At 44.8% G+C, this 27,547-nt stretch overlaps 1 protein-coding gene across 5 annotated transcripts in view; it reads left to right on the top strand.

Annotated features, from left to right (window-relative positions):
• The window catches only part of spata18 (spermatogenesis associated 18), an 80,255-nt gene that overhangs the window by 11,401 nt on the left and 41,307 nt on the right, over window positions 1-27,547 (top strand). For 4 of the 5 annotated variants that reach the window (XM_067987649.1, XM_067987637.1, XM_067987627.1 and 1 more), the window contains exons 2-4: window positions 14,024-14,129; window positions 16,635-16,750; window positions 18,043-18,161. In XM_067987649.1, the coding sequence (XP_067843750.1) occupies window positions 14,024-14,129; window positions 16,635-16,750; window positions 18,043-18,161 (341 nt within the window). Of the gene's footprint in view, window positions 1-14,023; window positions 14,130-16,207; window positions 16,287-16,634; window positions 16,751-18,042; window positions 18,162-27,547 lie in introns of those variants that run through there. The other variant, XM_067987658.1, reaches the window with a different exon arrangement.

The following is a 27,547-nucleotide window of genomic DNA, read 5'->3' as shown; positions in this document are numbered from 1 at the left end:
GAGGGCGCATGCACGTCAGCGATAGTGGAAGCAGTTAGTCCCTGACGCTAGTCACAGTGCAGAAAGCAGAGAGTAGTGGTGAACGGTTGTTTTTCAGATTGGAGGGAAGTATAGTGGTGTCCCACAGGGGTCGATATTAGGACCACAGCTTTTTTTGATAAATATTAATGACCTGGACTGGGTATTGAGGGTATAATTTCAAGTTTGCAGATGACACAAAACTCGGAAAAGTAGTAAACAGTGATGAAGAAAATAGCAGACATCAGGAGGACGAAGATAGACTGGTTAAAAGGGCAGACACATGGCAGATGAAATTTAACGCAGAGAAATGTGAAGTGATGCATTTTGGTAGAAAGAATGAGGAGAGGCAATATAAGCTAAATAGTACAATTTTAAAAGGGGTGCAGGAACAGAGGTACTTGGGGGTTTACGTACAGAAATCTTTGAAGATGGCAGGACAAGTTAATAAGTCCGTTGAAAAAGTACATGGGATCCTTGGCTTTATAAATAGATGCAAAGAGTAAAGGGTAGAATAAAAGTAAGGACTTTATGCTAAACCTTTATAAATCACTTGTTAGGCCTCAACAACAACAGTTTGCATTTATCTAGCGCCTTTAATGTAGTACAACGTTCCAAGATGCTTCACAGGAGTATTATCAAACAAAATTTGACACTGAACCACAAAGGAGATAAAGGGCAGCATTTTAGCACCCGCTATCGGGTGCGTTCCTGGCGGGGGGGCCCCGAAAATTGGGAAATCCCGTAGCGGGACCGGAGCCCGCCTCGAACCCGCGCACTTCCAGGTTCCCCGCTGACGCGGGGGCTGCGGGATTCCCACGCAGCCCCCGCTGGTGGGAATCCCGCAGGCAATTAAAGCCAGCGGGATGCCACTTGAAGCTATTTATTTGGCTTGTTCAGGTCATTAACTGACCTGATTAAGGGATTATGTGAGGAGGGGTGGGATTTTAGAGCAAACTGGGACTGTTTCCCACACTGGGGGAAACACTCCCAGTTGAAATGGACCTGTTGCAGCTATCAGCCTGTGGCAGCTGCAAAGGTCCATTTGACAGGTGGTGGGGGGAGACCCTCACCCATTGCAGGAGGCCACTCTGTCACTTGGGACAAAGTTTGGCCTCCACCACCCTCCTCCTGACATTCAAAGTCACCAACTTGCACACTTACCCCGGGGTCCAGAGACATGTACCTACCTTGCGGACCCCCTCAGATGTACATCTCCCGGATGGGGGCCGCCGTAGCTGCAGTCATGACCTCCTCGGAGGGCGAACAGCATCACCAGCCTCGCCATCCACGCCGTCCACCTCTGACACGTGGAGCTCCACAACACAGTGCTGTGACACATCCACCTGTACAGCAGGAGGGAGGGGTCCCGCAGAGAGAGATGTGTTGCAGAGGGCACTACCCTCGCCACAGGGTCCACAGACCGAGGCTCAGCTTCCTGGACCTCTCTGAGCAGCAGTGCACATGGAGGCTCAGAGTCACTCGTCATGTAGCCGTGGACATCTGCAGCCTCCTTCATGCCAAGCTGCTCCTGGCTGGCCCGAGCACCATCTTCTTACCTGTCGCTGTCAAAGTCACCACTGCCCTCAACAACCTCTCCTCCGCATCCTTCCAGGGTGCAACCGGGGACATCACCGCCGTCTCTCAGCCATCTGCACAAAAGAGCCCTGCAAATACACCTACACCCACTCTGCAGTGACACAATGGGTGGCATCAGTTGTGGGTCTTCATAGTAATCCTCAGGAAAGGGCATTATTGCACAGACCAGACAAGATTCGCGAAGACATGGCAGTAGTGGTGCCAATATAATATGTAATGTGAGTTGGTCAGAAATTCAATATAAGTAACAACCATGACAAACCCTCAAACACCCTTGTTCATCCCCTTCATGCTCACGACACGTTTGCCTTACACTGCCTACTGCACATATGTGATGCATGCCCTGTGGCTGCAGCACAGGTAGTGGCAGGTTGAGTGAGGCTGGTCGTGAAAGAGATGCACGAGATGGTGAGTATGAGATAGAGCCATGAGATTGTATGAGGATTGGGTTGAGTGGTAGTGGCGGGATGAGTACTGGTGAGGTGAGTAGGTTCAGGTACGATGAGGATGAGGTTTGAGTGGGTATGAGGGGTGATGTGACAGAGTAGTGTTGGCAGTGCAGAAGGAGATGTGGGGTGGGGGCAGTGATGTGGCAGACGGAGTGTAGGGGAAAGAGTAAGTGTACTCACTTTGGCTGACCTACTGAGGTCATTGGAGCGCCTCCTGCACTGTATGCAGGTGGGCGATGTGTTGGTGGTGCAGGTGACCTCCTCTGCCACCTCGAGCCAGGCCTTCTTGGTGGCAGAGGCAGGCCGCTTCCTCCCGCCTGCCGGGGGGAAGATCTCTGTCCTCCCCCTCCTGCTCACCCCAAGTATTGATACCTGGAGTGAGGTATCATTAAACCGGGAGCAGCCTTCCCCCTGCGCTGCTCCATGCTGTGATTTTTTTTCTGTTTGTTGCAGCATCTGTCAGTGGAGGACTGCCCCTTTAAATAGAGCTCCTCCAGCTGACAGATCTCACTGCGCATGCGCACCCCGCCCGACACGCAGATCAGCAGTGGGGAACCCGGAGGGGCAGGTAAGTGGATCCAATTGGGCTACGATCGCGCGGGTGGCTGACTCATTTCACCGGGCGCGTTACCCACGTGCCCGATAGCCCGCCTGCCGAGAACCCGCAGCCCTGGTGACATCAGGCCCAAAAGGATAGGTGAAAAGAACTTAGGGCCTAAGCTGCTGAAGGCTGGAGCATTGTGTCTAATTTTAGGCTCCACATTTTAGGAAGGATGTCAAGACCTTAGAGAGAGTGCAGAGGAGATTTACTAGAATGGTACCAAGGATGAGGGACTTTAGTTTCGTGGAGAGACTAGAGAAGCTGGGGTTGTTCTTAGAGCAGAGAAGGTTAAGGGGAGATTTAATAGAAGCGTTGAAAATCATGAAGGGTTTTGATAGAGTAAATGAGGAAAAACTGTTTCCAGTGACAAAAGGATCGGTAACCAGAGGACACAGATTTAAGGTAATTGGTAAAAGAGGTGAGATGAGGAGAATTTTTTTTACGCAGTGAGATATTAAGATTTGGAGTGCACTGCCTGAAAGGGTAGTGGAAGCAGATTCAATAGTAACTTTCAAAAGGGAATTTGATAAATACTTAAAGGGGAGAAAATTGCAGGGCTATGGGGAAAGAGTAGGGGAGTGGGACTTATTGGATAACTCTTTCAAAGAGCTGGTAGAGGCATGATGGGCCGAATGGCCTCCTTCTGTGCTGTTAAATTCTATGATTCTATTGTTATTTTTATGGTAGAAATATGGTAGCTGATACAACATATTGTCAAGACTGAAGTTATATGAGAAAGCTCATTTCACAACCTTGCTCCATGCCTTCAAGCTCTCCTCCATGCCATAACCCTGTTATGGATCCATGACAGTTGGTAGTGTGATAAATAGTCTTTAATTTAGCACAGGTTCAATATATGCACATTTTGAAACAATATGGGGTGTACCAGATATTCCCACTAGGAGACTGTTAATTCATGATTGTTCCTGAGACTCATTTCTTTGACTTGGTATGGCCTAAAGCCATTGGGATCAGTGGATGTGAATTGTCTGCTTTGTGTTAGTGGACTGAAATGTGAATTGTCTAGTTGATCAGAACTGTATCAGTCCTACACACGACTGTCATGTTTTGGGATTTTTTGACCATTTTTCCACAGAAAGGATTTGGAAAAAGTTACTTTAAATTTTGGGGCTTTAATGCAAAGTGTATTCGCACAAGTTTAGAAAAAAGAGGCACCGAGACAAAAGGTGATTAATATGCTAATAGTTGTTTTCCACAAAAATAAGCAATTCAATAAATACCTCACACCCATTGTGTTGTGAAATCTCTGGTCTTGGGCGCTTGGCAGGGTTTCCTGTAGCCCTTCCCTTCCACCTATGAACAGAGGGAGATTTTAAGAAAAAGAGACTGAGGAACAGGTAGTCAGGTCCAGCAAAGGCTGCAACAAGGTTAGAACACAGTGGAGTGGTTAGAAGTTATTTTGTCCTAAATCAAACAAAACAACCCACTGATGTAGGGAAGCATAATATATTCATTATTTTACATTATATTATTGCACAAAGGAAAGTTCTATTGATTGAACTTAATGAATCAGATCATAACCCAGATCATTGCTGAGAAGTAAAGCAGCTTAACAAATTGTACCTGGCCTAGACTCAAAAGGGGGTAGTTTTGACTTTGTTGGATAGTGTAGAACAGGGGATATTCGATCAGCCACCTGTTATACATCTCCTTATGGGAGTGACTAGACTAGCACCATTAAACAATATCTAAGGCAAGACCCAAAACTTACAACAAAGACCACAGCCTGGAATTTGCTCGGTGCTACGCCTGCTCTGCTGCCATATCTTCACGGGAGGAGCGACGGAAACCTCTTAATGCTGATTCATGATATTTTTCATTGAGTGCCAAAAATTCTCTAATGATGTCCCTTATTTTCGACTGGAATTAGAGTTTTGTATGTCCAGGCGCAGATATGCTGGTGAGTTGTACACCAGAAAGAAAAAGTGGGAATGAAGGCATCATAGAGGATCCTTGACCATCACACCAACTATCCCTGGCGCCATGTGTACAAACCGAAAAGCAGCTACCTGTCACTAATGCTGCTCCTCAGTGACACCAACCACAGGCCCCTACCTCCAGCATCTCTACTACTGAAACCTTTGCCACCTCTGGATCGAACTACTCCAATGTTATCCTTGTCAGCTTCCCGTGCCTTGCTCGCCACAAGCTCTAACTTGTCCAAAACTCTGCCACATCTATCCTGTCTTACATTAATTTCTGCTTGTCCATCACACCTGTCCTCAGTGACCTACATTGGCTCCCTTTCCCTCAATACTTTAAATTCAAAATCCATGTCCTTACCTATAAACCCCAACTTATCTCTGCAATCTCCTTCAGCCCTATTTTCTCTCCTGAATACTCTATTCCTCTGACTTCAGGGTATAACCCCCCTTTAGTCCACCATTAGTGGCAAAGCCTTCAGCCGCCTCAGTCCTCTCTGGAACTCCCTCCCTAACCTCTCCACTATTAAAAGCATTCGTAAAACCCTCCATGTGCTCAAACCTCCTAATTTCTCCCTTCTTGGCTTGGAGTCTGTTTATCTACACCTAGTTGTGAAACACTGTGGGATGTTTCTTTACGTTAAAGGTGGTATATAAATTCAAATTGTTGTCTTTGTTGTTGTAATAGAGGTGCAGTGCATGAAAAGGCTGAGGTTCCATCTATTTAAGTGATTACTGACCTGTGCTACTTCTTGAATTATCACCTACAGCGACTGTCTTCAGCCATTATTGCTCTTCCTGTGGCAGTCAAGGTAATACCTGCACTCAGTTTTAATGGTGCTGGTAGCTTCTAGACTCCAGTAGCAGAATACAATGGCAAGTTATTATTTGGTGCAGAGTTTTGAACAAGTGGATTATATACTATTTAAATATACCAACTAGTGAACTTTGGCCTGAAGCAGCAACTGCAGTTCTATAGGCAACAGTGCTTCTACCAATTTGTGCAATTTCCTTGGGTTCAGTGAATAATTGATTGTACCCTCATTACTATTTAGGCACTGTCGTGGTGTATGTAAATCAAAAAGGCTTTTACTTCCTTAATGTACAGATGATATCTTGCCATCAATTTAGGATTATGAACTTTTTTAGTACTTGTTTCCTTGGCAGTATCTATGATTCATACATGCTGCACCAATCCAAAGTTACTAAGCTCTTCCAAAGGGATGGGGCTTTGATGGCTGATTGCTGACTGATATAGACTATGCTTTGCAACTCGTAATGTCTCACCACATACAATGTACCAGGGCAGGTCTGCGGTACAGTGAGGTCTATGCTTGGACTACGGTGTGCTCAGACAGTTGGACTACCCTGGAGCTTGACTCATGTATACCCCAGAGAAGGTTACCAAAGTAGTGACTGTGTGCTGCATGCTGCACAACATTTTCATTAATAAAGGCATCAGTGTACAGTTCACTGATGATCAGCAGACACCAGTATCTGCTCCCTGAGGAAGAAGGACTGCTAGTAGCAAAACAATGACAACAGTTGATTGATGGCTTCTTCCCCAGAGCAGCAGCACGGGTACGTTTGTCTTTTGCTGGTTTCACTGATGTGTATCCTATTTACTTGTATTTTATATGGTATCTTTACAGTAACTTATCATACTGAGTATGTGCTGATATCCATTGATGTTTACAGAGCAGGAATAGGCAGTATGATACTTCAATTAATGGTAACATTTATTTCATATCAAAGTGCGTTACTGTTCAGATTTATGTGTGCATCTCTGTGACTTTGATTATTTGTGTTGAAGTGTGAGGTATGAAAAGGTGTGTCAAGATTATGTTTAATGTCATGAAAATGAGCCCCAATAAGTGGGTGAGGTGAATTTATTGTGTATGTATGTTGCTGTGTTCATGTGGTCCTAGTGCTCCTTCTCAAATTGATAAGTTCTAAATTAGGGGTATCAAACTCATTTCATATGTTGGGTCTGATCCATTATCCTGGCACTTGGCGCTGGCCACATTCAGAAAAATCTATTAAAAGAAAATAATGATAAACCGTATTAGGAGCTAGACAATAATCCTTAATTCGTTCATTTCTTTCGATCATCTTCAATTATTCCACTTTTTTTTTGTATTTTGCAGATGTAACTTTTTTTGAACATTTTTTTTCAAAGTTTTTCCCTTTCCTTTCCCTGTTGGGTTTGTAGAGTACATCTTCCTTATCTGCATTTTAATTTCTCTGTTCTTCCATTTTTAAGACTGCTTCTATCCCTTACATCTATTTCTCTTAAGTATATATTTGTCTTTCACGTTTAATTTTGAATTAGCCATCTATTTAAATAATAAGTAATTATGATGCTGCTGGTTGAATTTAATAACAAATTTATTGAATTGCTGACTGGATTTATTAGGTGATTCGTATGACAATTTTGTGTTGATTGCTATTTGCAACACTGATAGTTTAAAAAAGAAATTGGAATGATTGTATGAATTTAAGAAATACCTTTTTGGAAGTATGTTACACGCCAATGAGCTGTTGACAGCAATTAGTTAATAATGTAATAATTGGCCGGTTTTACTAATTAGCTGTGTTTCTACCAACCCGTGCATTGGCACCCTTCTGTTACGTCCTTCTGATCCCCATCTATTGGTTCAACCTGCTACCGCTATTCCAGATTAACAACTGCTGGCTTCTCTCTGGCAACCGTGGCTCAACTCCGAATGCTCTTTCTGCTTTTTGCATCTGCCAGTTTCTATGACTGGTGCCGTTAACAATTCTTTTTTCCAATTCAGTGCACCCAGCTCAAATATTGGCCTTGTGTTTCCAGAAGATTTTCCCTGGGCACTCCTAATTCAAACATTCATTGCTGCTGGGTCAAAATCCTGGTACTCCCTACCCAACAGCATTATACGAGTACCTTCATCACATGGACTGCAGTGGTTCAAGAAGGCGGCTCACTACCACCTTCTCAAGGGCAACTAGGAATAGGCACTTAATTCTGGCCTTGCTAGCGAAGCCCACAGCCCGAAGAATGATTTTTAAAAAAATCACGGGAAGTCTGCGGGCCGGATGAAACTGTTCCGCAGGTCACATATTTGACATCCCTAATTCTAAACTATCTCTAGGTACTGAGAGGTGTATTGGGACTAGTGTCTGTGAAACACCCCTATCCACTATTAAGGAAGTAGAAGGCATTCCATCTCTAGTCGTGAGCGACCCTGATGCATTGTTATTGGGTCCTTCTTGAGACGATGTTGCCCGTACATCGAAGGGGTTGGAGATGTGTTCCACTGGCATTTGTGCAGGGCTTGGTGTTCTCACAGAACTTCTGCCAACGTGTGCACCAAATGGTATGAAATGTGCTGTCTTACCTCACAATGCAGACATGCAGCTCCTCGTGAGGGAGCACAGAATGATACACATGTATGATCTCTTCTCTGCTTGATCCTTCCTTCTGGATCTTCTCAGTGTTTCTCCTAATAAGCTCTTGCAGCTTCTTGCATTTTGTCACATCGGGGTCCTGCAGCTGCAGAGTGACAATTCAAGTGAGATGCACTCACTGTGACTATGATCTCACTTACTGAGGTTGCTACAATATCTGCCTCAGCAGCTAATACATGCTCTACATCCAATCTCAGACTGCAGAAGCCTTTCTCGATCCCCTTACCTTTTATTTTCAGGCTGCTCAAGATCTAGGACACAAACTCTTTTAGAGCTTCCAGATCTTGCTGTGCAGTGGTCCCCATGCAGCCAAGTGAAACTCATGTGCCATGCATATGGCTCAGCATCCTCTGCTGAGAGGTCTATTTCCTAAGACATGTTTGGAATGGTTGGCTTAGCACCTCTGAGCCTTTCTGAAGACTACTCTGGGAACATCACCTTAACAATTGTACCGTTACAGCAGGATTCACTTAATGAAGGGATCTCCCTTATCTCATGAAGTAGGTTATTCAGGGCTGCTAAAATGGAGGGGGAATTGTTCCTGGGAGATTCCAATGGATTGGACTTTGAGACCCTTCATCTGTAAATAGAGCATATTGGAAAGCAAACAGCATGTTAATTTTACTATGCAGTCATGGCAGTACATGCTAATGTGAACACCTTTCTTTACTGTACGAATGCTATGATGGATGGTTGCCACAGATGTCCAATGATAAGTACATGGCTTGTACGTAGGCATAGACTCAGGATTATCACTGAAAGAATGGAGGGGGAAATTAGAAGAAATTCTTTCACATGGGATTATTAGAACATGGAATTCTGTACCATAAGAGGCTATTGAGGCATATTGTCATTTGAAAGAAGTTTGGATAAGTATTTGAAAAGGAAGCATATAAAAGGATGCAGGGGAAGGGCAGGAAAATGGGATTCGAGTAGATAGCCATAGTTGAAGAGCTAGTATTGGCACAGGCATAATTGAGCAAATAGCCTCCCTCTGTGCTGTAATTCTATGATTGTATGATAACTTGGTCAATTGTGTATCATCTGTAAGCCCGTTAAAATTTCTGCTAAGAACAGTTGGTGTAACAACCTCAGTAGGTGAGATCGTAGGCACTGTATGTGCGTCTCACTTGATTGCTCGCACTGCAGCTGAGGGAACACGATGTGACAAAATGCCAGGAGCTGTTAGAGCACAATAATCTTTCAGTACTCAGCAGTTCTGTTGTAGTGTCGATTCGTGATCAAGTGCATGCTAATTTACTTGTAGTGACCCTGAAATTCCATGGGAGTTCTCCCGATTTCCCGCAGTTTGCTGGTGGTGGAGGGGTTGGATATTGAGACCAGTGGTAAGGGTGCCGATCAAGCAAACTACTCTGTCCTGGATGGTATTGAGCATCTTGAATGTTGTTGTGGCTGCATCCATTCAGGTGAGTGTTGAGTATTCCACAGCACTCCTGATTGATGGTGGATAGGCTTTGAGAGGTTAGGAAATATACTGCTTGTTGGAGAGTACCCAGCCTCTGCTCTGCTTTTGTAGCCACAGTGCTGATATGGCTGGTCCAGTAAAGCTTCTGGTTAATGGTATCCCCCAAGATGTTGATAATGGGGGACTCAGCAATGGTGCCTTTGAAGGCCATGGGGAGATTGCTGGGCTTTCTCTTGTTTGAGATGGTCATTTTCTTTCACACTTATGGCACAAATGGTACCTGTCACTTGTCAGCCCAAGACTGGATGTTATCCAGATCCTGCTGTAGATTGGCATTGACTGCTTCATTATTGGAGGAATTGCAAATGGAGCTGAACATTGTGAAACCATAAGCAAACAGCCCACTCCTAACTTTATGACACAGGGAAGGTCGTTGACGAAGTAGCAGAAGATGGTTGGGCTGAGGACGTTTCCCTGCAGTGATGTCCTGGCACTGTGATGACTAGACTCTGACAACCACAACCATCTTCCTCTGTGTCAGCCCCTGGATGGTTTTCCCTTTGATCCTCAGTTTTGTCAGGGCTCCTTGGTACTATACTCAGTTGAATGTTGCCTTGATGTTGAGGGCAGTTATTCTCAACTTCCCTCTGGCATTCAGCTCTTGCATCCATGCCTCTGATGAGATCTGGAGCCGAGTGTGCATTTCTAACTCAGAGGCCATTACTCAACTCCACTGGATCCCTGGATCAGCCCCTGCTGGCTCATGGTTGACTCTCCACGTCTCCTTGGCTTTCTGTCTTCCACTGGACAATCTCCAGCCATGCGCCCACTGATACTCTGCCCCTCGCACAGCTCCTGGACTCACTCGCTCTCCACAATTATCTCTGAACCTGGACATTGGTTTGTTAATTCTCCAAGCTGACTGCACCCTACCTACCATCAACTTCATCCCACCGCAGGACCTCATACCTTAACTTTGGACTCTCTCATATCATCATCTCCCTATCTCCTGTTTACAATCAGGACATGGCTCTCCCAATCTTTGCCATGCCTATGTAACCTAAATTCCATCATTGTTCATTCGCGTGCGCATTTTGGCTGCCAATCCGGACCCCTGCATATTACTTCTGTATCCCTTTTTAATTTCTTCTCTTGAGCCTTTTCTCTTCTTTCTCCTCCCCTTCCTGTCACCCAATTCTACTCCCTTTTATTTCTCCTCTCTTTCGTGTACTTTGCCCCCCTCAATCCTTACCTGAACCCATCACTACCCCTCTGCCTTTCTACTTTCTTGCCATCGTCCCAGACTTGAATAAGCCCACAGTTACCCTCTGTGCCTCCCTTGGCATCCTCCAAAGAGCCCATCAAGACACCCATTGCCAGTTCCTTATGAGTAACAACTCCTACTACTCCACCCTCCTCTTTTAACAGCCTTCCCGGCCAGTGAATCTGCTGGGGGTTAATCTTGACAACCTCCTTTTCTTCCTGTCCTTCTCACCCCACACACCACTGCCCGCTTGGCAATTTGTCAGTGGATCCACAATTATCACCCCTCTACTCATCTACTTACTGGCAACGAAGGCCCTATCTTATGGATAATTGCATTGACTTCATGGCTTTAACGGAAACTTGGCTTACGGATGGTGACACCTTTCCCCTTACCACTTGGCTACACTTTCAACCGTATGCCAAACCCAAACCACTACCGTGGTGGTGTGACCCTTACCACCAAATTACACCATGGTCTCTCCCCCTATTCCCCTGGCACTTTCTTTTCCATCGAGCACCTCATCTTGTTCTACCTCCCCCTTTGCCTCTCCTTTACAATTCTCTACCATCCCTCAAGCCCTACCCAAGTTTTTCACCGAGATATCCTCCTTTTCTTCCTCGAGCCTCTGCACTTAGCAACTCCTCATTCTCGGTAATTCAATCTCCATCTCCATTTACTGTGCCCTGTTTCTTCTGATTTCACTGCCCTCCTGTATTCCCTTAATTACTCCATCCATGTAATGTCTCCTACCCATATTAACAGCCACCACCTCAACCTTGCCATCTCATGTGGCCTCTCCAGTCCCATCATCTCTATCACAAACAAGGCCATCTCTGTTCACTTTCTTGTATCCAACACTTACCTGTCTCCTTCAAAGCTCAATTTCTTCTGCATCTGCTCCTGGAATAAATTTTCCCCCATATCACTTACTACTGCACTTTCACACTCCCAACTATCTAATCTTTGGCCCTCCATTCGCCATAATACTTCTGCAGCTGTCAATCTGCTCAACCAATCTCTCTCCTCCACCTTTGATGCCCTTGTCCCCAGTAAAGCCATTGCTCTCTCTCATCTGGTCACTCCCCACTGTTATGGCCCCATCTTTGCTCCCTCAAGTCCAAAGGGCACAGACCTCAGTATATCTGGTGCACTACTGGTTTAGCCATCCATCACCAGATCTGGCTGTGCCTTACTCTCCTCTGCCAGAACCTCTCACTACTCTAGGATCATCCTGGAAAGCATAGATAACCCACCACCTTTTCTCCACTACCAACTGTCTCCTCAAACCTCTCTTTCCTGCCCCCTCTACCCTCACTTCCAAACATGCAAGGAGTTCATGGACTTCTTTATCACTAAGATTGAGACCATCCATTCAGCTTCCTCTTCCGCTTGCCCACCCTAGCCCTGAAGCTAAGTCTTTCTATAGTGTCTCTTATTACTCGCCTCATGCCCTCTCTGAGCTCTGAGCTTCTGTTCTCTACCTCATTCGCATTAAACTGCTGACCACCCAAGTTCCCTTCCTGGCCCCCATGCTAGCTGACATTGAAAATGGTTCCCTCTTCTCAGGTATTGTCATTCAAAACTGTCATCATCACCCTTCTCAAAAAACCAACCCTCTGTCCTTACAAACTATTGCCCCTTCTCCAAACTCCCTTTCCTCTCAAGTCCTTGAAGATGTTGTTGCCTCCCACATCAGTGCTCATCGTTCCCACAATTCCATGTTTAAATCTCTCCAATCCGGTTTCTGCCCCTGCCACAACATTGAAACGGCCCTAATCAAAGTCACAAATTACATCCTCTGACTGAAACCGTGGTGCACTATCCCTCCTCATCCTTCTCGTCTTTCTGTAACCTTTGAGAAAGTCAACGACACCATCCTCCTCCAATACCTCTCCTTCATTGTCCAGCTGAGTGGGATTGTCCTTGGTCGGTTCCACTCTTATCTATACAATAGCAGCCATAGCATTTCCAGCAATTGACTTCTGTTCCCATCTCTGCAACGTTACCTCTGAAGTCCTCCAAGGATCTATCCTTGGCCCCCTCCTCTTCCTTATCTACATGCGTCCCCTTGGCGACATCATCCAAAGACATGGGGTCAGGTTCCACATCTACGCTGACAACACCCAGGTCTACCTCTCCACCACCACCTTCCGTCGCTCCATCACCTCTGTGCTGTCAGACTATTTGTCTGACATCCAGACTTGGATGAGCTGCAGTTTCCTTTAGTTAAACATTGGGAAGACCGAAGCCATTGTCTTTGACCCCTCCCACAAACTCCGTACTCTCGCTACTGATTCCATCCCCTTCCCCGGCCACTGCCTCAAGTTGAACCAGGTTGTTCACAACCAAGGTGTCCTATTTGATTCCATGCTGAGCTTCTGACCCCATATCCTCTCCATTGAAAAAAAAAACTGCCTACTTTCAACTCATCTGCCCAAAACCTCATCCATGCCCTTGTCACCTCCAGACTCAACTATTCCAATGTACTCCTGGCCAGCCTCTCATACTCCACCCTCTATAAATGTCAGCTCATACAAAGCTCTGCTGCCCATATTCTATCCATCACCAAGTCCCGCTCACCCATCACCCCTGTGCTCGCTGATCTATATTGGCTCCTAATCCCCCAATTCTCATCCATGTGTTCAAATCTCTTCATAGTCATGCCACTCTTTATCTCTGTAACCTTCTCCAGCCAATAATCCTCTGAGAAATCTATGTTCCTCTGAGAAATCTATGTTCCTCCAACTCTGACCTCTTGTGCGGCGTCCACTCCCTTCGCCCCACTGCTGGTGGCTGTGCCTTCAACTGCCTAAACCCTAAGCTCTGGAATTCCCTCCCTAAACCGCTCTGCCTCTCCACGTCCCTCTCCTTTTTAAGACCCTCTTTAGAACCCACCTCTGACCAAGCTTTTAGTCGCTCTCCTAATGTCTCTTCTTTGGCTTGGTTTCAATTTTTTAATCTGTTTACACTTCTGTGAAGTGCCTTGGGACGTTTTCCTATATTAAAGACACTATGTAAATGCGAGTTGTTGTCTGTTGAGCCACTTCAGAAGTATGAAAATTGCCATCAAAAATAAATCCGGATTAGCCAGATTTCTAGAATTAACATTAATGCCAAAGTGTTGAGAGAATACTTCCAGATGAAAACATGAGGAATTTTATATGGAAGAACTTTAATGTTAATAAATCCGAAAAGTAGGGATATTACATCTATCTTTTTATTCTATTGGATAATGTGAAGATTCTTACTTTTTTCCCTTTGCCTGATTCACAGATCAACTCATGTGATCAGAACTTGAATCGATGCTGTGAACTTATTGAACTGACCTCAAAAGTCCAAGGAGAACTATTCACCATCCTCAGTCTTGCAGCAAGTGAAGGTATCAAGTTTAAAACTTAAAATCTTATTTCCACAACTATTTTTCACCAATCATGTCCACTCCACCTTCACTTTATTTACCGGGAGGACAGGCACCAAGTTCCATTTCTCAGCCATCAACAGAAGGATTTTTTGGGGGTGATATGAGCCGAGGTGTCAGTTTTTTCCTATTGAAAAACCTGAAAAAGCCACCTGATGATACATATTCTCAGCAGGTTCCAGGTTTTCACCCTGCACAGAGTCGTCGTTCTTTAGCATTGTGGTTTGAATATATTTTAATTTTTTTTATATTCATATTTTACTCCACTTTTGATTCCTTACTGTTGCATTAAGTGCCAGGCAGGAGGATGGAGCAGGCTATATCATGGACTTTGAGAAAAGTCTAGTCCTACAGTTTTTTCCAAAGCTTTCAGGGTAATGACCAAAAAGTTTGTGAAGTTAAGAAGTCTCTTCAATTTGTGGCTTGTTGGCCTTTTTGGGGTGCAGCCCTGCATTTGCTGCAGTATTACTTTGCTGTGAATGGATTGCAGACACCATTCTCATCGTTCACCAGGTGTTTGGAAATGAGTGATCTACAGGATAGCAGGTAGAGGCAGAGTGAACCTATTCCAGACCTGCCTGATTTTCCTATATTCGCTGCATGCAGGCAGTTCAATGTGCCCAGGCACAAGACCAGGAAAATCTACACTACAATCTTTACAGGATGATATTTGCACTCTTTGTAAAAATAATAGTTTTAGGCCGCAATAATAGTTTTAGGATGCAAGTCTTTTGAGAGCTGAGTCCTAAATTTGATACCCAATGTACTTTGACCTCTGTGTCAGGTTGGTTTTTTTGCCTAAATGAAGTTCTGCATATGTAGATGTGCCTTGTGCAGGTTAATCAGTATTGGGGTTAATCCTTTGCATTTAAAAGAAAAAATAGCTGAACAGGCAAGTACTTATAAATGTAAAACATTAAGCCCTTCATGTGTTCCAGATAGTTATTTCATTGATCTTTCAAGAAATAAAGATGATAGTCAATCATTGACTCATTCCTCCATAGAGTCCTGAAGAAATCCATTTCAGTGAGTAGTGATAGGATTTTTGCCTAAACTCAATTTCAGCACTGAAATGTAGTTGGCTTGAAGCTAGTTTCATTTAATTTAGTTTGAGTCTATTTATTATAGAAAGAGAGTGGGGGCCAGTGTTGAGCAGAACTTGTGTGATGTGTGAGTTTCTGAAAACCATCTTTTATGGAGGCACTTAGCACCTCTGTAATTCAACTGCTCCTCCTGGCTCTACATTCAGGTAAACGTATTTTAAAAACATACCTTTTTGGTGGCAGTGCGCAGCAGTCCCTTTTTAAGGAACGCTTGTTAGGTCACATGTGGACCTGCTTTTCCTGAATGCAGCTGGTACTGGCTGCCTCAGGGCAACTCAGTATTGCAGAGGGAGCCTCAAACAGGCATCAGGCACCTTATTTAAGATGTAAAGATACTAACTGTTTCAGGCGCGGGCCCTGGATGGCTATTTTTTGCCAATATACAACTATGGCGGGCGGTGCATTTCTGATTCGTAATAAGCTTGTGTTTCCTGCTTGCCACAATGGAGGCTTAGAAGCCCATTTAGCAATCAAAAGACGGGCGTGGTGCCTGTGAATTTCTAGGCCAAGGACCCTGAAATTCCATGGTGGTTCTACTGCTCTGTCACCAGAACTCCCAGGGAAATGGCTTAAATGGCCGTTTTCAGTCCCTGTGGAATTTCAGGGCCAAGATCTTTTTTCACAGGTGGTGAATGTGTGGCGTAGCTTCCCCAGGGAGGCAGTGTAAGTGGTGGGTACTCTCCATTTCAAGACAATGACAGGTTGTGACCTTTCAGACTGGTCCAATGGATGGAAATGGTCGTTTCTGGTCCTGTAGAGTCTTGTGTTCTTAGGGACTTTGGAGCACTGTAGAGGATTGGTGGAGAGGTTAAAATTGAGTACGTGTAGTGATGTGTCATTGGTAACCATGGTGTCCTGGAACTTGCTTTATTGTCTTAGGGAGTCGAGGAGGAACTTTCCAGAGGTTTTCCTGAAATTGGCCACAGGTTTTTCCTCTTTTTTGCCTTTTCCAAGAATCAACAATACTAGTGATTCAGGAGAGTGGTGCACAAGGTTGCACTTTCCAATGGACAAGGTGAGTCTTGATGGGTTTCATGGTCTTTTATCACCCTTTTTGTATGTTAATTTGCATTCATGAGGAAGCGAAGCAGATTTGCCCCAGTGATATCAGCCAAGAGAAACCCTATAGGCCATGTCCATTATCTGCCATTGATTTGAATGGGTTGCTCTGTTTCCAGAGTAGGAGCTGTCGTTAGAGAAAAAAGAACCTCAATTCTCTACTGTTTTTTTTTAAATAGGCGAAGGAAGATGCTCCAAATCAGTCAGTAAACACAATAATTCTATCAAATGCATCAAAGGCTAATATTAAATAGGTTCTTAATCAAACAGTTGCCATAACCTTTTCTCAATTTTTTTTTAAAAGGTGGTGTTTATTCTGGTGTTGATACTATCAAATCCCGCTTCCTGCCATGGCTTGGTTCCAGCTTTACAGTCATTACCTCAGGGGTGACCTCAGACACCAGCCTTACTCTTATGCAGGTATGTAAATATATAACCTGAATGACTCCTGTTCTTGCATTTAAAAATCACTCCTGATCATGTGTCCTGGCACTTAATTTTCACCAGTCCGCAAAAAAAAAGGAGAATAACACTCTGCACAATGAACAATCACAACCTTTAAACTGGCACATCAATTCGAACTTTTAACTGAACACGTAAATCTTGAAATACGGTAACAAAAACATTAATTATATGTAATTTTTTGACTTTGTTACTCTCTTTGGAGCCTTGCTCAATGGGAGTGCCTGTGGGAAATTCTGATCTATCCTGTGCATGATTTCTCAACCATTTGATTGTCGGAAAATGAGGTGTAGCACGCATCCAAATTGCTAATATATGCTGCTGGCAGGCAAGGCTCCCTACCAAGAACACAAAGTCAAAAAATTACTCCAGCATTGTCTATCTGTAAAATTTAAATTTTTATGTATGGCACGTGTCACATTTCAAATGTATCCCTAGCACAAAACATATGTTGCGTTTTTCTGATTGGCTCAAAGAATCATTTGGTTCACTCAAATGTAGATAGATGGGAAAACCAATATGGAACACATTGCTTCCTCACTGACCCCTCTATATATCTACAGCCCTACCAGTGCACTCCTGCTTAACTCCAGTGGGAGTGCATTAGGAGGGCCAGAAATTACGGCAGGACCTGAACGTATTGGGTTCTGGCCTTATGTTGGGGGGTGCGGAAGAACTTCTGTTACTCCTTACAAGGCCAGCATTGTAAGAGAAGATGGGGCTGGGGCTTGGGGTGGGGAGTCTCAATGCTGGGAGTGCCTGCGTCCCTGGTTCTCAGAGAGACCCAGTGTATAATTGACAGCAGTACCAAGCTGCCGATTGGTGGTTGTGGGGCCTACCCGTGGGTCCAGATTAGGATCCTGCCTTGGACACAATAAGAAAAAGCAATGTTTTTAAAACTGATAAATGCGCACCCTAAAAAGGGAACCCCTGGAGGCAGTTCTGAAGGAGAGTCTACAACAAAACTACGCCGCCCCCCCCCCCAACAACCAGCCACTGTTTTGCTGCAGTATGTGTAAAATTAGTGCAAATGATCAGATTTTAACACTAATGTAAAATTTACAAGCTGTAAATATCCATTAGGATGGATATCTACCTATCATACTTCATTTTTTTAGCATCTTTATTTCACAAGTCTTTTAAATAGGTGTTTTCCTTTGTGATTGTTCATAAATCTCAAACGGTGCTTGTGCAAGTATGTATACATAAACTAATATTTATGATGTTGATTGTGGTATATTCTCTTCTAGGAATCTGCTGAAAAGGGTCGACAACTGAGGGAGCTGGCAACAGTCCATGAACAGGAAATGCTAGAACTGGAGGCTGAATTAAATACAACACGTCGTCAACTGGGGACAATCAAGCAGGAGTAAGAAATCTAAAAAGATATCTAATCTGATATCAAAAGAATCTTTAATCATCCGCTCTATGTTGTCCAAATTTTATTTTTTATTGAGAGCACCAAAATAAATTTTCATAGGAAGAATCCTTGAGCTTCAGAAGACAATGGCCACGTGGCAGTGACACAACAGTCAGTAGGTTGAATTTTTATCGGCCCAGCACTTGTTAGTCAGCCCTGTCTCTCAGTAACAGTTTCTTGTAGAAGATAAAACACAAGTATGAAAGCTCGCGAGGTCCGGCCGATTTTAACGGCTGGGCCTCATTTTAATATCTGAAATCCGTCTCCGTCCGGAAGCCAGCCGGAATGATGTCAGGGCAGGAGCGGGAATTGGGACTGGAGATGGCGGCTACTGGAGACTCCAGGAAACGGTCCCCGGCCGAAAGTAAGTGCTTGGGACGGAGGGCTCTAAAAAGATGTTGAGGTAGAGAGGGCTGGGTCTCCCGCTCCTCCTAGCCCTCAAGGCATCCTCCTGAAGAATAAAAAATATTACTTACTATGGCCTCTTCTGGCCACCCTCCGTATCCTGCCAGGTTTCTCTGGCAGCTTTGACTCTGCGACGGCCTCTCATCAAGTCTTTGTTGTCATCCACACGCAACGTGATTTTATCATCGGGCCGCGTCTTTTAGATTTACATTAGGCCCTAACTTGATTAGGATTTAAATTAGACTTTTAGATTTTAAATTTAAATTAGGCCCCTGCTTGCTTGCAGCTGCGGCCTAGGCTGACTTCATAGTTGGCAAAGATAAGATGCCGGCGGGTGGGAAGCGTGCGGCCTCGCCGATAGGTGGACTCTGCCAATTTTAACCTCTCCCACGCACCGTTCCCGCCGGTAAGTGCAAAAATAGAAAGAGAATAATGCCTGCAAATTGTGTCCCACTGTGAAAAGATCATATTTGTGTGTGGTAGAATAAAATGTGAAGGGAGAATATACTAACAGGAAGTTTCTATTTTAAGGAAAAAGTACAAATTATGTATTTAGAATTGGTAGGCTGGGAGCAATTTGTTGTTTTTCATAAAGTGTAACTTTACTCCGTGGCCCAATGACATTGGCTCAGACATTGCTCGGAGCGGTGAACCAACAGTTCCATAGCCACTCCATAGATTTATACGAACCCACTAACTTAGAACCCAGTCTTTACTGGGTGCACTTCCTCTAATAGGAAGCGGAGAAGAGCCCAGCGTTAACTCCAGTGAAGCTAGGAAGCTAGACAGCGAAAGAAAGAGAGGGTAAGAAACAGTCAAATTAAATGAAAGAGACAGAAGGGAAAAGTTTCAAAAGTATTTACAATTTTTTAATGAACAAAATCTATTAAAATAAGGAGTAATGAAACTCCACATCTTTAGAAGTTAATTTTTAGTTGTTTGGCAGTCATTAAATCTTACCGTGCTATTAAAATTTAGTTTAGATCTGGTATTTTTAAGTGGACCTGTTTTGTGGTGATATTAGTTACTTTCCAGCTGGGCAGTTGAGCAAGTTGATGCTTTTTCAATGATTTTACTGATTGCAGCCGACGATCTCCTTTTAATTTGAAGCTATCGTATTGTCGGCAAACCAGTAGGAGCAAATTCTGGATTTCCGTGTTTCACTGCACGTGTGTGACGCTGTTGAGCTCTCCGTTATTTTCCAAGCAATTTCTGCCTGACTTTACCTCCTGAGGTTTTGAGCACTGATGCATTTTGAAGTTAAGAGGAAGCAAGATAAAATTTGTAACTTTGTTTAGAAAAACAATGTGGCTAATTGAATCACATGACTTTTTTATTCGTTCATGGGATGTGGGCGTCGCTGGTGAGGCCAGCATTTATTGCCCATCCCTAATTGCCCTTGAGAAGGTGGTGGTGAGCCGACTGCCCTGAAGGGTGACAAATGGCTGATTCTCAGTAGGAAAAAGAGGGACTGAAGATTACTTGCAAGTTTAAGATGTTTTGAATAAACTGTGTATGTAACTCACTGAGCTTATCTAGTGAACAGCTGAACCATGCAGACCAGAAAGGTTTGAGTTAGCTAATATCAGTTATACAGTGGTATGGGTGCCACAATTGGTCTGTAGTGCTCTGATTTACAGAGCTGAAAATTGTTCAGGATTTTAGCTTCTCACTATCTAGTGACCCCTGCTGGAAATATCTGGTAAAGACAGAATCAAGCTTGGTTGTGATGGCCCTCCCCTTCCACTGAATATTCATACGTGAACCATGGCAGGTAAAGATAATTCAGATGAGGTACTGGAGGGCTATAGAACTGTACCCCAGAAAGAATTAATGCCTACAGGAGGGGTGAAACTTGGTGAGAGGGATAAAAATAACTTGCTGAAATTTAACTTTTTAAAAAAAAAAGGTATGGGGTAGATTTTGACTTTGTGCGATAGTGTAAGATGGGTGATAGCAAATTGAAGTCAATGGAAATAAAAATCGGGAGAGATGTAAAACGGGCTGCCGGTTTGCTATCAACCATCTTACACTATCGCACAAAGTCATTATCTACCCCATGTATTTATAACAGACATGTTTATATTATCAAAGTGGATGAAACTCAGCTATAACTACAACGTATGTTTGGATGCACTATTGTTGAGAACAGAAGGGGAGTACTGTTATGATTAAAATTTGACCAAATGTAAAAAGGCTTTCTTTAAATCTGTTGCAGATGGAGCTTCTCTGGAATAGATACAATCATCATCAAGTCTTCTCATTTAGATTAAGTTACAGATTGAATGATTAAATAGGCTGATATTCAGTTATAACTTTAAAATCAGAGCCAGGCCATTCAGGAGAGAAGTTCGGAAACACTTCTTCACACAAAGGATGGTAGAAGTGTGGAACTCTCTCCCAAAAAAGCAGTAGATGCGAGCTCAATTAATAATTTTAAATCTGAGATTGATAGATTTTTGCTAGCCAAGGGTATTAAAGGATGTGGAGCCACGGCAGGTAAATGGAGTTAGGATACAGATCGACCATGATCTCATTGAATGGCAGAACAGGCTCGAGGGGCTAAATGACCTACTCCTGTTCCTATATCACAAACTGGTCTTTTTGTCAATGCATAACTTATAGAAATCAAAAAATACATTTAGTGGTTATGTCTGTTGTCACTGAAAACAAGATAAATTTCAATGCAGCTTGAAAAACTGCTGATTAAGACAGACTGAGTCTCCTAATTCATTAAGTGCTACCTAAACCAAAATCTCCACCACCTCCCTAGACAAGGCTATGAGCTGCAATGGGCCGGAATTTGCTGCAGCAGGGCATGCCCGTATAGTTAGACTTCTTCCTACACCCTTCAGCTCAAACGTTTTTTGCCCTGTAAGTTGCTGGTAATGAATCATAGAAAATTTATGGCACAGAAGGAGGCCGTTTGGCCCATCGTGTCCGTGCCGGCCGAAAATGAGCCACCCAGCCTAATCCCATTTTCTAGCACTTGGTCCGTAGCTTTGTAGGTTATGGCACTTCAAGTGCATATCAAAGTACTTTTTAAATGTGATGAGAGTTTCTGCCTCTACCACCCTTTCAGGCAGTGAGTTCCAGATCCCCACCACACTCTGGGTGAAAAATGTTTTCCTCAGCTCCCCCCTAATCCTTCTACCAATCACTTTAAATCTCTGCCCCCTGGTTAATGATCTCTCTGCTAAGGGAAATAGGTCCTTCCTATCCACTCTATCTAGGCTCTTCATAATTTTGTACACCTCAATTAAATCATCCCTCAGCCTCCTCTCTTCCAAAGTAAACAACCCCTGCCTATCCAATCTTTCCTCATTGCTAAAATTCTCCAGTCCTGGTACCATCCTCGAAAATCTCCTCTGTACCTTCTCTATTTCAATTACATCCTTCCTGTAATGTAGTGACCAGAACTGTAAACAGTACTCAAACTGTGGCCTGACTAGTGTTTTATACAGTTCTAGCATAACCTCCCTGCTCTTATATTCTGTGCCTTGGCTAATAAAGGAAAGTATCCCGTATGCCTTCTTAACCACCTTATCTACCTGTCCTGCTACTTTCAGGAATCTGTGGCCAGGCACTCCAAGGTCTCTCACTTCCTCTACATCTCTCAATATCCTCCCATTTATTGTGTATTTCCTTGCCTTGTTTGCCCTCCCCAAATGTATTACCTCACACTTCTAATTGAATTCCATTTGCCACTTTTCTGCCCATCTGACCAGTCCATTGATATCTTCCTGCAGTCTACATCTTTCCTCCTCACTATCAACCACACGGCCAATTTTTGTATCATCTGCAAACGTCTTAATTATGCCCCCTGCATTCAAGTCCAAATTATTAATATATACCACAAAAAGAAAAGGACCTAGTACTGAGCCCTGCGGAACCCCACTGGAAACAGCCTTCTAAAAACACCCGTCAATCTTTACCCTTTGCTTCCCACCACTGAGCCAATTTTGGATCCAACTTGCCACTTTCCCTTAGATCCCATGGGCTTGTACATTTTTGAGCAGTCTGCCATGTGGGATCATGTCAAATGACTTGCTAAAATCCATGTAGACTACATCAAACGGACTACCCTCATCGACCCTCCTTGTTACCTCCTGAAAAAATTCAGTTAAGTTAGTCAGACATGACCTTCCCTTAACAAATCCACGCTGACTGTCCTTGATTAATCTGCGCCTTCCTAAGTGATGGCTTATCCTGTCCCTCAGAATTGATTCCAATAATTTGCCCACCACTGAGGTTAAACTGACTGGCCTGTAATTACTCAGTCTAACCCTCGTTCCCTTTTTAAACAGCGATACAACGTTGGCAGTCCTCCAATCCTCCGGCACCACGCCTGTATCCAGGGAGGATTGGAAAATTATGGTCAGAGCCTCCGTCATTTCCTCCCTTGCTTCTTTTAACAGCCTGGGATAAATTTCATCTGGGCCTGGTGATTTATCTACTTTCAAAGATGCTAATCCCTTTAATACTTCCTCTCTCACTATGTTTACCCCTTCCAATATTTCACACTCCTCCTTAACTACAATGTCTGCACATCCCTCTCTTTTGTGAAGACAGACGCAAAATATTCATTAAGAACCATACCCACATTTTCCGCCTCCACACATTGATTACCTTTTTGGTCTCTAATAGGTCCTACTCTTTCCTTAGTTATCCTCTTGCTCTTAATGTATTTATAAAACGTGTTTGGGTTTTCCTTGATTTTACTTGCCAATATTTTTTCATGCCCTCTCTTTGCTTTCCTAATTTCCTTTTTAATTTCACATCTGCACTTTCTATACTGCTCTAGGCTTTCTGTAGTATTGAGCTTTCAGTGTCTGACATAAGCTTTCCTTTTCTGCCTTATCTTACCCTGTAGGCTCCTTGACATCCAGAGGGCTCTAGATTTGGCAGTCCCATCCTTTTTTCTTTTGTGGGAACATGTTTACTCTGAACCCCTTGAATCTCCCCCTTGACACTGATTTACCTTCAAGTAGTTGTTTCCAGTCCATTTTTGCTAAATCACTTCTCAGCTTAGTAAAATTGGCCTTTCCTCAGTTGAGAACTTTAACTCCTGTTCCATCTTTGTCCTTTTCCATAATTATGCTAAATCTAACTGAATTATGATCACTACCACCAAAATGCTTTCCCATTGATACTCCTTCCATCTGCCCAGCTTTATTTCCTAAAACTAAATCCAGAACTGCCCCCTCTCTTATTGGGCTTGCTACGTACTGGCTTAAAAAAAGTTCTCCTGAATGCAATTTAAGAATTTTATGCCCTCTGTACCCTTCACACTGTTTGTCTTCCAGTTAATATTAGGGTCGTTGAAATCCCTTACTATTACTGCCCTATTGCTTCTTCCGCTTCTCAGAAATTTGCCCACATATTTGCTCTCCTATCTCCCAAGGACGAGCTGATAAGGGCGCAGCGAGAGCAACTGGGCATCTGGGACTCCCTTGGTGAACGACAGGACCAACATTGTATCTTATTAACCAATGAGATGTAAGGATTGAGAAATAAATAGAGGAAGGACTGAGAAGGCGGGTGAATTAGAGGGGTTGAATTCAGTGTCCAATCAGGTAGAGAAAGAAAGATTGGATTGAGAGAAAAGAGACAAAAGAAAAGTAAGGAAAAAAACTTAAAAATTTAAATTTTGACATTTTTAACATCTCCAACAACAATTCACTGCCTGGAGGAATGAGACTCCACAGTTTAAATTGTTCACTTTCTGGGCCAGAGAGGTTGATTAGCAGTCATTAACAATTACCATATCATTAAAAGGGTACTTGCGCTATTAATTATTGGACTTAACTTTCTGTGGCAAGTTTAATGGGCAATTAATGTGCGAATGCAACAACTTCATGAAACTCACAGGGAGTTTAAGAGCGAGATGCCGTTTTCGCGAAGCACATTAATACACATGCCGTTATATTTTTCAGCAAATTCCAGCCCATTACCTAAAGTTACTTTCTCCCTTCAAGTGCATGTAATTAAAAATCATGTCTCTCAACTGTCCCAAAGCATTTCACATACAATTAATAACGTGAAGTGCTGTCAGTATTATGTAGCCAACTGTGACAGCCATTTTTTACACACCAAGTTTCCACAAATTGCAGTGAAATGAACGACCAGTTAATCTGTATTTTGGAATTGGTTGAGCAAGGAATGTTGGCTATTGCACAGGAAGAACTCCCTGCTCCATAGGCCCCGATATTAGGAGGGAGGCGGGTTGGCAGTGGGGGATCGACTGGGCGCCCAGTGAAATCAGTGTGCTTTGCACGCGATCGCAGCCTAATTGAATGTACTTACGCACGCTTCCGGGTTTCCCGTTGCAGACCTGCGCAGTGGGCGCACTGCGCACCCGCATCACAGGCTGTCAGCAGGAGGAGCCCTATTTAAAGGGGCAGTCCTCCAATGCTCCTCCTGCAGCAAAGAACCAAATTGGCAGCATGGAGCAGCCCAGGGGCAAGGCTGCTCCAAGGTTCTCTGACTCCTCACTCCAGGTGCTGCTCGATGGGGTCAGGAGGAGGGAAATGTTTTTCCCAGCGGACGGGAGGAAGTGGCCTGCCTCTGCCACCAAGAAGGCCTGGCTTGAGGTGGCAGAGGTCACCAGCAGCAGTAACATCTCCCGAACCTGGGTCCAGTGCAGGAAGCGCTTTAATGACCTAACCAGGTCAGCCACAGTGAATATACTTACGCATTCTCCCACACTCCGTCTTCCACATCACCTCCACCACCACACAACTCCTTCTGCACTGCCACCACAATGCTCTCGCATCACTCCTCACATCCACTCAACCATCATCCTCACCTTGCCTGCACTTACTCACCGCCCCAGTTCCCATTCGAACACGACAACGCAACCCAATCCTCATACAATCTCATGGCTATGTCTCTCGCGCACCCTCCCCTGCATCTCCCTCACGCTTACCCCCACCCACACCAATGCATGCAGCGGGTCACTATGCAACCATCACTCAATCACACCTCCCTGTGTTTTGCCTTGATAGGAGAAGAGATGCCAGATTGCCCGGGAGAGGGCAAGGACCAGAGGGGGCCCGCCACACCAGGTGGTCCTTACCGACGCAGAGCAGCAGGCACTGGAATTAAGCCTTACGCTGGAGTGCCTGTCTGTGGCGGGAGTGCACAAGCGGCTGGTGACAGAAATCTAACACTCAGCACTCATGATAGTGAATGATCTTAACATCACTTGGCATCTGCAGCACCTCAACATCTGTCCACATGCTTAATATGCTTTCTGTTCTCCTGCAGGGCCATCTGCGACCGCCGTGACTGCGGAGGGCGATTCCTCAGAGGACCTGCCGGCCTCTGAGTGGGAATCGTCACATCTGAGCCAGCCATCCACCAGTGCAGATACACACACCTCGGTGGCTCCCTGTCCTCAGTTAGTTGGGGTTGCACATGGTGAGTCACCACGCACGTGAGCATGAGCAGACCCTGGTGGCAAGGGCATCGGTGGAGAGTCTGCGTCGGTAGGAGCACTCTTCTCCAGACTCTACTCAGCTGGACCCAGATGTTGAACCCTGTGGACCAGCCATGAAAAGGAGAGTCATCGAGGGGCAGCAGCACATTGCCAAGCCACTGGAACAGTTGCCACCTGCACTCTCCACAATTGCGCAGAGGATGGAGGAGTCCAACTCCTGCATGAGTGGAATACTGTCACAGGGACGTGAAGGCATCTCTGAAATAATGTCGCGGGTAAGTGCGGGAATGTCTGTGATGGATGGAAGGCTAGCCTCCATCGAGCTTCAAGCACGGCTCAACAATGAGTCCATTCAGGCCCTGACAATGGCCGTTCGGATTCAGGGTAAGCAACATTCTGCCGCCTTAAACAGGCTGACAGATACATTATAACCAGCCTTCCAAGGCTTCACACAAGTCTCCAAACTGTCGTCCAGCAGGGTGGAAGGAGTGATGTAGGCCTGGCCCAGGAGAGAGATGATGGCGAAAGGGACTCCACTCAAAGCGCTCCCACGTCTCACCCGTTGCCCCCCTCTCAACCAGTACCCATAATGCTTCCCCCTCTCCAGGTGGCCGAGACTGCCCCTGCACAGGTGCAGGTGGAGCAGTCTTTGGAGGGGCCCTCACGGGCACCAAAACCCAGAGGGCATCCGCGCAAAGCACCTCATCGGTCAGGGCATGGACAAGGGCAACCTGCCACTACCTCTGCTGAAGCCACAGGGGTAGCACCACGTAGGGGTTCCTGTAAACGTAAGGCTAAGGTTTTGTGAGCACAAAGGGGATGCACAAGGGTTTATGACGGAATGTCATGTTTTTCATTTAGATTTGTTTCTTTTGCCACTCACATTAAATGTTGTTATCACCATTACTGTCACGTCTTTGCAAATCTTGTCTGGCTTGTGCAATAATTCCCTTTCCTGAGGATCACCATGAAAACCCACACCTGATGCCACCCATTGGGTCACTGCAGAGTGGGTGCAGGTGTATTTGCAGGGCTCTTTTGTGCAGACGACTGGGAGACGCCTGCGATGTCCCCAGTGGCACCCTGGAAGGATCCGGAGGAGAAGAAGTTGAGGGTAGTGGTGACTTTGACAGCGACAGGTAAGAAGATGGTGCTCGGACCAGCCGGGAGCAGCTCGGCATCAAGGAGGCTGCAGATGTCCACGACTACATGTGGAGTGACTCTGAGCCTCCGTGTGCACTGCTGCTCAGAGAGGTCCAGGAAGCTGAGCCTCGGTCTGTGGACCCTGTGGCGAGGGTAGTGCCTTCTGCGATGCATCTCTCTCTGCAGTTGCCCTCCCTCCTGCTGTGCAGGTGGATGTGTCACAGCACTGTGTTGCAGAGCTCCACGTGTCTGAGGTGGACGGCGTGGCCGGCGAGGCTGTGATGCTGTTCGTCCTCCAATGAGATCATGACTGCAACTATGGCGGCCCCCATCCGGAAGATGTATG

This window comes from Heptranchias perlo, chromosome 1 (genome assembly GCF_035084215.1).
Source record: "Heptranchias perlo isolate sHepPer1 chromosome 1, sHepPer1.hap1, whole genome shotgun sequence".
In the NCBI taxonomy this organism is placed as follows: domain Eukaryota; kingdom Metazoa; phylum Chordata; class Chondrichthyes; order Hexanchiformes; family Hexanchidae; genus Heptranchias; species Heptranchias perlo.
The sequence above is the reverse complement of the archived record's forward strand: the minus strand, read 5'-3'. Positions and strand labels throughout refer to the sequence as shown.